Consider the following 15,659-nt stretch of genomic DNA (forward strand, 5'->3'; position numbering starts at 1 on the left):
AGATATATTTCAGAAGAAGTGTTACTGGGTATGTACAGGGATATAACATAGGATAAAAAGGTCAAATCACTCTGAAGACAGAACAGTCCTAAATATGAATGCAGCTAACAAAATAACCTGATAATGCAAGATGCCATAGAATTTAAATACAAATAGAGAAAGGTACAATTATAGTCTTTACTTTTCCTCTCTATAAGTAAATGAATCAGTAGGCAGAAGTTTAGTAAGAATATAGAAGTTCTGAACAACACTACCAACAGTCTGAAAATAGTAGAAGATAACACATATATATGGAATCTAAGAAAAAAAAAAAAGGTCATGAAGAACCTAGGGGTAAGATGGGAATAAAGACACAGACCTACTAGAGAATGGACTTGAGGATGTGGGGAGGGGGAAGGGTAAGCTGTGGCAAAGTGAGGGAGTGGCATGGACTTATATATACTACCAAAGGTAAAATAGATAGCTAGTGGGAAGCAGCCGCATAGCACAGGGAGATCAGCTCGGTCCTTTGTGACCACATAGAGGGGTGGGATAGGGAGGGTGGGAGGGATAGAGACGCAAGACGGAAGAGATATGGGAACATATGTATATGTGTGACTGATTCACTTTGTTATAAAGCAGAAACTAACACACCATTGTAAAGCAATTATACTCCAATAAAGATGTTAAAAAAAAAAAAGAAAATAGCAGAAGACATTTTTTTGAAGTGCACATGGAACATTCACTAAGATAGACTATATAACTTCAACATATTTATACATGTTGAAATGTTCAAATGTTTACCATGACAACATAGCAAACAAAAAATCAGTTATAAAATGTACCTCAAAATCCCCAAATATTTTGCAATTAAATAATATGCTTCTGATAACTCTTGGTTAAAGAGAAATTAACAGAATAATTAGATAATATTTTGAAATGATTACAAATGAAAATACAACTGAAAGTTCTGTGATGCAGTTAACACAGTACTTAGAGTAGAATGCTTAATTAGAAAACAATAAAGGTCTCAAATCAGTGATCTCAGCTTCAACTGTGACACTGAAAAGAAGAGCAAATTAAACCCAAAACAAACAGAAGAAAGAAAATTTTAAAGCAGAAATCAATAAATTTTAAAATATAAAACTTGAGAAAAGTCAATGAAAACAGAATCTAATTCTCTGAAATGGTCACTAAAATTGATAAAAGTCTAGCTAGAATGGTCAAGAAAAAAAAGAAGATATAAATGATCCATATCAGAAATGAAAGAAGGGACATAAATACAGATCTTACAGACTTCATAAGGCTAAGTGATAAAATGAACTTGATACTCATAAATTTCACAACTTAAATAAACTGGACATTTTCCCGGAAAGACATAACCTTCCTAACTCACATAAGAGGACATAGAATAACCTGAATTGTCCTATATTCATTAAAGAAAATGAATTCATAGTTAAAAACCTTCCAGCAAAGAAAAATTCAGGTCCAGTTCCTTCATGGTGATTCTACCAAACATTTAAGGAAAAAATAATGCCAGTGCTAATCAAACACTTACAAAATTACAAGAAAAAATGTTTAAAAAGTATGTATTATTCTGATAAAAAGTCATACAAAAATAATACAAAGAAAACTACACGCTAATAACCCTTTGAATATGCATAAAATCCTCAACAAATATTAGTAAATTAAATACAGTAATATATAAACTTAATAATAAGTCATGACCAAATGCTGTTTTTCCCAGAAATGCAAGATTGTTTGAAAATTTAAGAATCAATCAATGTAATTTGTCACATCAACAGATATTTTGGGAAAAAAATCTTTTCATTAAATGCAATAAATCTTTTCAATAGATACAATAAATTCATTTGACCAAATTCAACATCCATTCATGACAAAAACTTTCAGCAAAGTAAGACTAGAAGGAAAATGTCTTGATTTGATAAAGGACATCTACAAAAATCTAAACTACCATCATACTTATTTTGTAAAGGGCCAGAAAATAAATAATTTAGGCTTTGCAATTAATGAATGAGTGTGGCTTTGGTATAATGAAACTATTTATAAAAACTGTCAAAGGGCCAGATTTGGCCTACTGGGCCACAGTTTGTCCTATATCTTGATTGTGGTGGTGCTATATGATTGTATGTGTTTGTCAACATTTTATATACCTGTGCCCTAGAAAAAAAAATTTTAAAGTAGTGGCAGCAGAAGTTTAAAATAGTAAAAAATTTTAAAAATTTAAAAGTAGTGGCAGCAAAAATTATGAGAGATTTATGCTGGACAATGGAAATAGGGTTAGATTTAAAATAAAGAAATATAATAAAGTATCAATTGTGATATATTGCTGATAGATGTGCTTGAAAATTTGCACAATAGAACTCTGGAAGAAATAAAAGTATATTAGTCCATAATTATGTAGTGAAAACTAGCAATAGTTATTTAATATTATTAATAAAGTTTTATTTTAAAATTTTGTCACATTTAAATTAAGAACCCAGATGAGGACTGATTTCAGTTGAATTAAATATAGAGTGCATTTTAAAGTCTGCTGTAGACCACAGCTTTATTCTAGATTTGTTGTTATATCCAGCTTCCCCTTTGAAGTTTCTTTCATAAATAAATCTCTCTTGAGAACTCAGATAAAATTGGGCATATTTGGGGAGGTGATAATGATCACTGACTCCTTATTGAAGAAAGGAATATATAAGATCTGAATAAGATGTGATACACGCACTGATTTTATAGCTTGTGGGAAACTTACAATTTATATTATCCAATGAGGAAAAATGTTCGGTACTCATGGAAATACTCTCCTCTCACACATTCGTGGTGCTTTTTCCTACTGAGCCTGGGTACAGTCTCAGAATCCAGCACGCAACCACAACCTACATAAGAAATCTAAGGCCCCAAAAGGCCGTGTGACTAAAGCCAGTTAGTGGAGAGACCAGAACAGGATACCAGTCTCCTTAGGCAGTGCTCTTAGACAATATTTTCTTACTCCTGAGATTTCACAATGGAGCTTATTTGTTTTGTTTTGCTTGAAACTTTGCCAATTCCCAGAGATAAGGCGATGTGAGCATTGCAATCGTTGACTGAACAAATGCATTCAAGTTCACTTTCATCAGAAGGCATAGTGATAATGTCAGGTGAGTGAATTGCCAGGCTCAGCTCAACTAGTAATCAGCTTTGTAATCTTAGCCAGTAGTCTCGTTCTTCTAGGTTTCAGTTATCTCACTTCAAAAAAAGAAAGGTTTGGATTATCACAGAATTCTATAGATAGAATCATACAAGAAGTATAATTCTACCTTAATGGTATAAATAAGCCAGACACTGATTCTTCCTGTTTGAATTATCAATATTCTATGAAAATCAGTCATCACAATAGCTGACATGAGAGATTAAAAACTTTTCTGTACCAGAGGGCACACACCAGCTTTGGTCTGCCCCAGAAAGCAGAAATTGGATCTATGATATGAAAGTTATAGAACGGAACCTTCTTGCCCAATGTAAGGGGGATTCTCTGGCAGAGTTGTCCCCAAACTGGAATGGATCACCGTTTGAGGTTATGATTCCAATGCAGAGCCTGGAATGTCTTTGATCAGTCATACTCCAGAGAAATTCTAGCAATGAGTGGAGACTTGTTCCACTGGACCTCTAAAGGTCATTCCAACTTTATGAATTTGTGATTCTGGTGTTTTCAAATTTTGTATGTATTTTAAAATGAAATATATTTAAAAATACCTACTAACCAATGAGAGGGTTTATATTTTATTTCCCTTTACAGATAAATTGTATCTCTTTTTTTGCTTCTACCCAACTGGAAAGCCAAATGGGATTATTAACAGTCACCAAAATACGGAACTTGAAATATTTTGTGGGTAATTATGTAAAAGAGTAAAGACACCAAAACTAACTGCTTTAGAGGGGAAGGAGGTATGAAGAAGCAGTTAGGAGCTCAGTAGAAAGCAGCATTTTAACCTGGAGCCCCTTAATATCTGAGCAGACTCTGTTCCTATTAGACAGGTTCAAGGACATGACACTTCAATAGATGACCTCTAAGGTTTCTGAAGAAGAGTCAAAACAAAAACTCACAATTCGGATATATTACAGTTCCTTTGGAGTTCAAAGAATAGACATAAAATCTAACCTTCTGAATTATACAAAAATTATATTACTCCTGACTTTGGAAAGGCACAACTGTATGGAAAAAACAGATCCTGATGAAATTGAGGACTTAGCCCACTGTTTTTTCAACCTGAACTGTAAATGAGACTGTCAGTCAGTGCTGGTTGGCTAATGGGGTTTGGGATCTTTTGTTTTCAAAGCACCAGACTGTAAGATCACTTCCTACAGCTGTTTGGATCACTTCCTGTATCACCACATCCTTGTTTGATGACATTGATTTCTATCTGTTATGAGCACGTTAGTGAAATACCAAGTTTCCTCTATTCTGGCAATATTCACCGAAATTTTAGAAGAAACAAGCCTTTAGAAAAACTAGAAGGTGCTATTAACTGGCTGAAAAATGCATCCAGATAGTAAACTATTCATGGTAACCAAAAAACGACTAAAGCAAACAAAGCTTGAGGGAGCTTCTGTCAGAAAATGTTTGTGCTGGTCCCACAATGGGAACATTTCAAAGTTATTCTCTGCTGTTTATAAACAGGTGACATGATTTCTCAGCGTGGTGGTGGAAGTCTAATTACAAGCATTGATCTAAGACTGCAGGGACCAACCACGGAAAGATCGCAGTACCAATGAGTCAGAGAACTTCCTTTAAAACTATTTGTGGATGCCTGGAAGTCTGGGCTATTGTTTTCTACCTTTCCCATAACAGTTTTCACCAGGGCTATCTGAGTATTCTTTTATATCCCAGCACGTGAAGCTGGCTGTGGGGGGCGGATGGAGCAGACAGACCTCCGATGCTGCACTTAGCAGCCTCGATTTCACGTGAGAAATGTGTAGTTCTGCACACAGACCTCTTGCCTCTCCTTTCTTGCTGTCAGTATTTACACGAAGAGTAAATAACCCCAAGCAAAGAGCAAGTCAGCTTTTCACCTGCGACACCTCTGAGGGCTTTTTACAGCAGGCCCAGAGCTGGTCGAGGGATCTGGCCTTGGAAGTCCCTTGACAGAACACTGAAATCCAGGCTGTGGCACCAATCAATGAAGATAAAGGCAACAAAAAAGAATTCTTCTTCGCTGGAGGGTTTTATTCCCTCCCCAAGTCAGGAAACAAAAAGGTAGTTTCTTGTCAAAATTCTGCTTTTGTACAAAAAGAAATCTAAATGCAGTTATTTCACTCAGTAGAGACTCACATTATGCCAGACCCATAAGAGGCACTAAGTTAAGGGGCGGCTGCTACGGTCTCAGCGTTATTCTTAAAACCCAAACAAAGATAAAGAGCCTCGAGTATCCAGTTTCTGAAGAGAGCGTCCAGAAAACTGCAGCCCTTCCCGCTGGGGATTCCTGAGGGGTGAGGACCATATCTGCTACCAGCCTCCTGCCACACTCTAACCCATGGGTTATACAGAGAGAACGCTGGGAAGAGGGGCCCAGAGAGCTGTGAGCTCAGGGCACTGCAGTTCGGGTGCTAGCGACCTCACCAGCACCGCCACCTCCCTAGGTCAAGTGTAGGAGACTCCACGAAAATGCCTCACAAAGATGGGGGGTTTCTGCCAGGAGAAGCTGGCTCTTAACGCCTGCTGGGGCATCTTCCCGAGCACTTGGGCTGCTCCTCTCTCACTTGGCTTGCACTTCAGGGAAAACAAACCAACAGTGGGTCTTCCCCAGGCAGCTGGGGAGCCGGCAGCAGCCTGGCCCCTTGCCGCCTGAGGAAGTGAGGTTTTGTGGTCTCTTGGGGGAGCTAGTGCTTATCACGGGAAGGAGCCGGGCTATAGCCATCTTGCTCTCCTGCCCTTGCTAGGGCCACAGGACCCATAAAGGGGCCAACGCTGGTTATGAGTTCCCAGACTGGAAGACGTCAGGCAGAGCTGAAACTCGGATTCAGAGACCTATGTAGTGTGCAGGCACACAGGACCCTCTAAAGAACACTCATGGACCCATCAGGAGAGTCAGAGGGTCAAGACCTGTCACATAGGCCACTCAGTATAAGCCAGAGATGCAGACAACCAACAAGGGAAGAGCTGTGACCAGGGTACCAAGGAGGTAAAGAAGACTTCTAACTTTTCCTGACATCCTTCTTGCCTGCAGAAACCAAGCAATGGGGAGAACAGAAAAAGTCTATGTCCCTCCTTCTATTCCAGTGTTGGGGTTGAAGGATGAGCAAAAAATGAATATTTCCGGGTCCTTTGATACACGTGTCAGGCCTTTGTGGGGAAGAGGAGAGCTTTCAACTGATGGTAAGCTTCCTGTTTTAAACTGAACTGGGACTATTTTTTAATAACTCAAAATTTCAGGAAATTGATGATATCTACTAGACAGATAGTGAAGGGAAAGGATATTTGGTGCAGGGTGGTTGGGAAGAGTGATTGGAAAAGGTTAAACCATTTCATGTTTAGATTCTAATGAGTCTCAATTCCTCAATAAAGCTGAAATCGGAACTAAATACGAAACCTGCATAAAATTTGGTTTCTAGAATTGTTTCTTAATCTTTAGTGTTTAAAGACCTCTGAAATTTCTGAATCAGTCAACCAAGGGGAGAATTCAAAATCTAAATTTTTCATAAAAAATTCACAGTGATTATGACTATAGTCAGCACACCACGTTTCAAGAAACGCTGACCTAAAGGGACAGTGAATAGTCAAATATGCTTAGTTTGAAGACATCTAAAAACCCTTAAATTACTACAGTTTTGATAGCATCAATTTAACATTTAGAGGAAAAAAATTAGGAATATACAATTAAGGAAGTACACGTTTTGAAACTGTGCCAAGGAACAATACGATGCTAGTTTTCGATTAAGATGTAAAAAATGTAGAACTTTAGAATTCTAGCTCATCTGATTGCTTACGACATAAATGTAGTAACTTAAAAATCAAGTAAAATGTTTCTGTCAATGCAGTATTAGACTTTTTATAGGATTTCTGTTTAATTTAAAATTTTCCATGAGAACTAAGGCATTATATATTTATGTAGGTGGAAAAACAATGAATAAATATTCCTCAGGTCTTTTCTCAAGTCACCTTTTCAATGAGTGGCAGTAGTTGCTTAATAAATATTTTTGAATGAGTGATTATTAATTTTTCACTATGAAGATTACCACTTTCCACCTACTATAAGCTTCTATTTTTGAAACAATTATGTGCAAAAGAAATATAATTATCTCTTTACATTTCCTGAAGACCCGCTACACGCACACATCCATATACACACCAATGAAAGATTAAAAAATTAATGATATCCCTGGAAGCAAGGAAATTTAGCTTTAGGTCTTAGCAAGTGAACATGGAAACTAAAAGGGAAGCATCTCAAGGTCATGGCAAAGGACTTTATTCTTTCTTTCTTAGAATAGAAATTGCTTCTGTCAGTATTAGGGAACCATTTATAATGCATGTGTTTTACAACAGAGACCGGTGGTGGAGATGACGATGGAGGGTCCTGCTGATGTGATGCTGATGGCAACGGTAAGTTCGCTATATTAACAAGCATCACCTTCAATAGGAAATTATATCAAGTGTGTATCTCAAAGAGCGTTGCATCTTTAATAAATTAGAAACGTGGTCCACTCAAATTTGACCTTTGTAAAGACTTAAGTTGGTAAACAGAGGCAGAGAAAACAGGAAAGAAGTCTGTGGATGGAAACTTGAGTTCGTGGGCTGTTTTTGCCCCTTTAAATTCCATTTCTCACACTCCAAGGGCAGTATTTATGGAGGATAAAGGCTCTAGCTCTGGAGTTAGACTAACTGGAGTTTGAATCTAGTATCTACCATTTGTTAGCTCCTTGAACCTAGGAAAGTGATCTCACTTTTCTAAGCCTATTTCCTCTCTATTAAATGAGATACTAACATCATTTATTATAAGTAAAGTGGAGTTGACTATGAAGTTCAAATAAAAACACACATTTGAATCACTTAGCACAGTGCCAAATTTCTTAGTTTCTATTGTTATTACCACCATCACTACTATTACCATTATTGTTATTCTGAACTAACAGAAACCACTTCCAGCTTACCTCCAATCTTTTACTCTGACCCTCCCTCATTTCCTATGTACTCCTCTTTTCCTATCTTTTCTCCTCTTCCCTTGAACCATCAGAACCACGGTCGTCAAACATTCTCCCAAGGCCTGTAGATTTCACTTGTTGGTGCACCAAATTTGTATTGCATATATGACCTAAAAGACTTAATTTTCTCTCCACTAAAGAAGTCAATACTCTGTAATGGCTTATATGGGGAAATAATCTAAAAAAGAGTGGGTATATGTATACGTATAACTGATTCACTTTTCTGTACACCTGAAACTAACACAACACTGTAAATCAACTGTACACCAATAAAAAGTATTAAAAAATAGAACAGGAAGTCATTTGGTCAGCAATAGTATGTGCACACTGAACAATTTACAACTATATGAATACTTTGTTGTTTGAGATTTTACTGTGTTAGTCTTGATAAATCTTGGTAAAGATGACTTTAAAATTTCTTCCTCACAAATAAACAGGAAAATGAGAATTCTATGTCATGCTGCAATGATTATTTGGTTTTCTGGAAAATTGAAATATCCCTTTAAATTAATAAACGGATGTTCTGCAGCTGTGTTTGAGTTGTCTATATGTGTCTGCAGCTAGTTTGCTGAGGTGGTTAGAATACCTAGCCAAGGGAGAGAGTGGGGAAATCTATAGACTTGTTTCTTATAATTCTTAATTTGGGGGAAGACGGATAATTGAAGGGTGAGGCTGAAAGTACGAGTACCTGAAGCCATGTGATCTTAATGCCTTTTAGACAAAAGATGAAGAAATGGTAATAGGAAAGAAAGAATATATACAGGATTGTTTGTCCCTGAGTCTTTATCTAGATGTGAACGTGATCACCATTTTTCATTTTCCATTTGGCAGGCCTTGTTGAAATTTTCAGATTTGCTAATATCAACCCTTTAAAAGATAAAAATATAAAATAAATTATGAAAATGAGAGGCCAGTTTTGTTGCAGAAAAATTGTTAAATAAATATGTATTATAGGCAAGACATAGAATCTGGATCTTATGAGCAATTCTTAATTTATGCCTAGAAATTCACTAGAAGCTTTTTTTTTTTTTTTTTTTTTTTTTTTTTGCAGTACGCGGGCCTCTCACTGTTGTGGCCTCTCCCATTGCGGAACACAGGCTCCGGACGCGCAGGCTCAGCGGCCATGGCTCACGGGCCTAGCCGCTCCGGGGCATGTGGGATCTTCCCGGACCGGGGCACGAACCCGCGTCCCCTGCATTGGCAGGCGGATTCCCAACCACTGCGCCACCAGGGAAGCCCTAGAAGCTATTTTTAACAGATCTCATATCTCTTCCTCTGATATATCTTTTCCTCAGTTCACCATTCTCAGCATGCACAGATTTATATGCTATATAATTATGGCATATTCTTAAGCACCACATAATATCAAGTCACTTCAGCAGCCATTCGGCAGTATTTTCATTGGGAACAAGGTATTTCCTGCTTTATTAATATGATAGCTTTCATTAACATTCTACTTCTTTTGTGGAAAATGTTATCAATTTCATATTCTTTTTGCTAAGTGATAACTTAAGTCTAATCTGGATGTTTCATATATATGCACACTTTTTTTTTTTTTGCAGGAGAATAAGCTATGACACAAATTTAATTGTTTCAGTTGAGTTATAATGGATTCTGTGGGAAAATCCAATCTAGTTTTGGGAAGGCTTTAAAAATTAGCATTCAAAAAAGTTTTTTTTTTCACATTTTACTCCACATTATCTCCAGAAACAAACGACATCTACTGGAGTTAAAACTTCTGCTTTAATTTAGATGAATTCTCATAATACGCATTCTACATATAACATGCTATATTTAGTCTGCATTTAAATTCTATATAAAAATGAGTTTCTCATATGAATATTATATTCATTTCATATCCTTAGTATTATATTGTTAAAATCAAACCTTTAATAAATTAAGAGCCTTGGGGTCATGACACAACAGAATACAGAAGTAGCCATGTCTCTGATCTGACCCCAGGCTTCTTTCAATCCATCACAGTCTTCCCGGTGATACTTTCTCTCTAAACAATTGAAAAGCATAGCTCTGTTATCAGGCCATATGCATGCAGGATGAAACTGTTGTTTTACTTTTTACTCTAGTTCAAATGAGTAATTTGACAATCTGAGAAATATACTGGTGTCTATCTGTCTAGAATCTACCTTTCTACTGACAGAGTTCTAACGGAATTATCTGTGATTAGTTTTCTCTGTTGCTTAAAACTGTATCTCTCAAGATGACCAGAATCATAATTTTTATCCCTTTATCAGGCTTTTAAATTTCTTTGCTTATATGCTAAATTCATCCTGACAGCAAACTTAGGTAAGACGATCTCTAGAGGTTATTTGATGGGAGAAAAGAAGGGTTGATAACCTTCAATCTGAAGGAAAAATAATTCGAAAAGCTTTGCAAGAGATGAGCTACAATTTATCAATGACACCACAGCGAAAGGATATAAGGACCACTGTAGGTTCTCTTCTAAAGATATCAAACTCAATAGACTTCAATTTATATAGTCAAAAAGATGTTGAACTTCAACAGGAAAGACAGTGAAAATAACACAGAAACATTATTCTCCACTGTACTAAATCACAAGGTATCTGGATCTGTCATGTTGTATAATCTTATTGCTGAAACACAGCAAAGTATATAACATGGAAATTCCCAAGCAAAAACCATACTTCTTCAGATAAAGGGATTGATTTGAGAAGATAAGCTTTAAAGTTAGAAAAATTTTCTATTCAAAAAGGTTGGAAATTTATGATATAAATATATAAAACAAGTAAAGCAAAAGTCTTTTTGCCAGGATAAACAAAATGAGAGGTATCAAAGTAATCATTTCCCTTAAACTACAGTATCATAGGTCTGGGAAAAATCTGAAAATGGAAGGAAAGGAAGTTTAGTAAAATGAAAAAATATTTCTTTACAGAACAAGCAACTCCCAGAGGTGACATGAGTTGAAAACCTAAGTCGGTTCAAGGAGACTTGAGAAAAACCCATGCGCAGAACTTCATTCAGTCACTGGGAACATTAACATGATGAGGGAAACACAAGCCACACACTTCTCCGTAAGTCGTGAAGTCTTGTTATTATAAACCTAGAGCCTTACAATTCAGGGACCATGAAATGTACAGTCACTCACTTTACCAAACAGCAGGACTGAGTGAGGCAATATAGAAGGTTCATTGATATAGTCAGCAAATGAGACCATGCTTTTTTTGCGTCTATCACACTTCTGGTAAAAGGTTAAAGGATTCCTACCCTGTTGTCTTTAGCCCTCTTCCCTCCACCCACTCCCTCTCCCCACCAACGAAAAGATCAATTTTCTCTGCGCCGATAATGATAGGTCCCCAGGACAGGATAACAGGACACAGTGGGACTGAAGAAGTTATCACTCTGAATCTTTCATCTTATTGATGAAAACACAGAAAATCCTGAGAGATTGTGTCCACCCATAATTTAATAGTCTCTCAGTGGTAGAACTTGGACATGTATTCACATCCATTTTTCTTCTACAGCCAAATAACATGGAGAATACCCGCTATAATCATGACTCTAGCAAAGCACTTAGAACTCAGTCTTAGATACGAGGCACTCAGAACTCACCAGCCTTGATGAATAATCTGTTTTGACAGATCTATTTGATATAGAAACATTCTTTTTCTCATGCTCTGTTATTTAAGCAAGATGATCATTCATGGGTATTTTTTAAATTCTAGAACATCTCTTTTCATCCTAAAAATTCCCATATAAATGAACTCCCTCTGCAGGATATCTTCAGAAAAGGTTGCCTTTAGCAGCTACTTCTTTTGGCTGGAACTATAGTTCTCATAATTAAATTTCTACCTTATTTAACCATTCAGCTGAAATTTGGATACGGTTTCTTCTAGCCAATTTTCATGGAAAATTATGTGACAAGTTTTGCATGTAGGAGGCAGCCAATGACTGTTTTACTTCTATGAATTATTCAAAGTTTGGAGCTTCTAATTTTCATATTATATACCACTTCTGATATTATATCACATATCTCATTGTTTGTTTATTATCCATTTCTTCCAGTAAAATTTAACCTTCATAAGGAGAGGAGATCTTTTCTTTTCTTTTTCTTTCTTTCCTTCCTTTCTTCCTTCCTTCCTTCCTTTCTTTTCCTTTCTTTCTTTCTTTCTTTCTCTTTCTTTCTTTTTCTTTCTTTTTCTTTCATTTTCTTTCTTCATTTTTTCTTTCTTTCTTCTTTTTTTAATTTTTGTTTCACTATTGCCCTGTACTGCCCTTAATCCATAGAAAGTACCCTACATATTTTCATTGACTGTATAAAGAAAAGACTAGAAGTATTATATCTACTTATGCTGCATTATATCTATACCATTTTTCAAAGTGAAATGTTCTGTGTTTCACTTGGGCCATCAGGATTTTTAGACATTCAATATAAGTTACACACAATGGGAAATTTGACTTCCAAAAGCTTCCTTATGAATTGTTCCCAAGAAATTTTCTATGAAGAAAACTCAATAAAGAACAGGTTCCTATGGGGAGATATTTAATTTAAAGGGATACAGGTAGGATAATTTTATATTTAATATCAATTGCTATGTCGTAATTGTTTTATTCAAAAAGACATTTACAGACTATATAAACCATCCCAAGATCACACTTTACTTCAGATTGAGAATGTATCTTATTTTAACATTCACTTGAGAAGGGTTTTTTTTAATTAATAGAAATATTTGTAAGACATCAAATCTTGTTCCTAAGCACTTTTCTTACTGTCAGTACTTACAGTATTTGTAATCTTTAAAAAGTGTATCTATCTCAGATTCAGATACCGTTTTTTTTTTCCTGCCTTTTCCTCATTTTACAGTCTCTCCAGCCGTTTTGACAGTTAATCCAAACTGATCTTCTGAGATTATGAATCATTAAATTTGTCACATATTTTCTAATTAGTAAGTGCTGAGATGGATATAATATCAGAGAGGTTTAAAATGATGAGCTAAATTGAGAAAATGTGATTTCTCAGCAAACCACAGTAGGATAGAAGGAAGAATACTTAAAATTTAAATTTTAACTATGACTTCAATAACAAGAGGAAAGGAAAACAAGGTTTTTACCAGCTACTCTGAGGTTTTCTACCTTACCATGATTTGCTGAAGATCTAAAACAAAATTTTTTTCTATTAAAAGAACAGAGAGAGATGGAGGATGTCCTACTGTTTAATTTCCTATTATTTTGCTTTACTATATAGTTTCAAAGATAAACTTGAATTGATTTTAAAAAAATGGTTAGTTATTTTATGTACAGAATCACTAATCCTGCAGAGTAATTTGTACTTTTAGAAGGTGTATCTGTTAAGAAAATTAAAAAGATTATTTACATATGGCTAATGAGACATGTTGAAAGGCTTCAGAAGACAAACATACTAAAAAAAAAAAAAACCAAAACCCAGAAAATCATTCACGGGACCTGAAGTCATGAAAGTCTGGAATTCTAAAACCTAAAGTTAACGTTTTGTAGGCTGCATTTGGGGGCAGGTCCACCGCAGTCTGTGAAGTATTTATTTAGCTTTGAGGATTAAGACTTGGAGCTACAATGGTCAGAACCTGTTTTAAACATTCCTATGTCCCCAACTTTAATGAATATTCTTTTCTGAGCAACAAAATTCCATGGCAGCAACACGTTTGGATTATATTTTCTATAGTATCACATTTACCCAGGACCCATGGTAATATCATCCACTCGACGATGGTTGGTGGTGGACCTTGCCTGTTCAAGTCTGACCTGTCGATGTGCTGAGAGGCAAGCAGCAGCAGGAACAAAAAAGTCAAATAGGATGCTGTGTGGCAGATGAACTTGATAAATGGCTTTCGGATGAACAGTCCAAGGGGGCTTTTGGGAGCTATAAGGTAGCACACAGAGAAGACAGGAAAAAGAAGTCCTATTATGAAACACGTCACCATCTTCACGGCCCAGTGTCTTCTCCTCCAGCCGGGAAACTCATCGTACCAGCGAGATGCCAGCAGCTGTTGACAGTTGGGCTGAGCAACAAACTACAGGGAAAGGAAAGGAAAAGTGAGAGTCAGGGTTACACGCAGGGGCTCCAGCTCATCAACAGGAACACAGTGTTATCGTTCAAGTCACAAGTTCTGTTCAAACATAAAATAATTTTATGTTTACACCATCATAAAGTGCTTTAAGCCATTCTGTGAACAAAGCTTATTTATTGAACATTTTATACCCACAGCAAAGTGCTGAGTGCTTAGCCAGACACAACAGGGGTCAAAATACTATGGCTGTACCTTAGGAAGCAAAGATGGAGCTGAGGACTAAGAATATCCATAGGATGTATTGATAACTGAACAGAGCTGTGTACAAAGATATACACATATATGTGCATATATAAGAATTGTGATATATATATAGGTATATGACATGAAGTAAAAAATGGTACTAGTGGTTATTTCTTGGTTTAGTGGTTATTTTCTGGTTAGGACATTATACTTTTTTCCCATTTTTATACTTGATGTATTTTTAATATTTTCTATAATAATCACATCAGAAAAAGTTAATATATTTTTAATAGGGTTGAGGCAATAAGAAAGTCATAATTGAAAGCATATTACATTACCAGGATGTAAATCATCATAGCTGAATTTGGTGGAAATAAAGCAAATACCTTACCTAAGTATAATCAATTACCACATACAAAACATTTCACAAACATGACAACATTTTTATCCTGCCAACATGTTTGAGATGTAGCATAGATCTTACTCTATTTTAAGGACGAAGATGGGGGGCGTATATGAGGGCTATAAATTTATTCAAGAAGATTACATATCTAGTAAATGATGAAATGTATGGCTATCTGGTCCAAGATTCTTTTTTTTCTGTACATGATCGTTCTCATTGACACTGACAGCTAAGCATTATATAAATTCAGAGGGAGTTTTCTCTTCCAGATGGAATGGTCCAAAAATGCTTCCCAGTGGGTCTGCACTCTGAAAGTGGAGATTTGTATAAGCAGAGAAGAGAGGGGAAGGCACGGCATGCAGGTGAGAAAGTGTAGAGTGTGTTTAAGGGATGCCCTATGGACACTTTGGACTGTAGTAGAAGCTTTAGTCCCTTGTTAAGGGACTCAAGAAAGTTCTGTTGGCATCAAAAATAGACCCACCCTAGAAGCAAACTGAACACCTGGACCTTTCATGGGACTCTCCCTGCCCCAATATTTCCTATTTTTCTTCTTCAGTCTTAGACTTTATGGATCTCCTTTAGGAGACCCTTACTTGACCCTTACTCTTTTCTGATGGGTACACAGAAAGTGGCTTGATGATCATAAACAAAAAGCTGTTTGAAAGTGAAAGGAGAGACAGGTGATTGATTAAAAGAGCAGTTCAATCATTGAGGTGTGCAATCATATGGGCTGGATGTCAAATGAGTTCTCATGCAACTGTTTCTCTTCATTTTGTCTTAGATATTGTGTTCATCAAAAGATATAGTGGGCAAAGCCACATGTA

At 36.2% G+C, this 15,659-nt stretch overlaps 1 protein-coding gene across 6 annotated transcripts in view; it reads right to left on the reverse strand.

Annotated features, from left to right (window-relative positions):
• The window catches only part of TRPC4 (transient receptor potential cation channel subfamily C member 4), a gene marked incomplete at both ends in the record, with an annotated part of 116,981 nt that overhangs the window by 37,672 nt on the left and 63,650 nt on the right, over positions 1-15,659 (reverse strand). For all 6 annotated transcript variants that reach the window (XM_082859259.1, XM_082859258.1, XM_082859257.1 and 3 more), the window contains one exon: positions 13,856-14,192. In XM_082859259.1, coding sequence (XP_082715385.1) covers positions 13,856-14,192 — 337 coding nt within the window. The remainder of the gene's footprint in view (positions 1-13,855; positions 14,193-15,659) is intronic.

This window comes from Leucopleurus acutus (genome assembly GCF_964270905.1).
Source record: "Leucopleurus acutus genome assembly, chromosome: 18".
In the NCBI taxonomy this organism is placed as follows: Eukaryota; Metazoa; Chordata; class Mammalia; order Artiodactyla; family Delphinidae; genus Leucopleurus; species Leucopleurus acutus.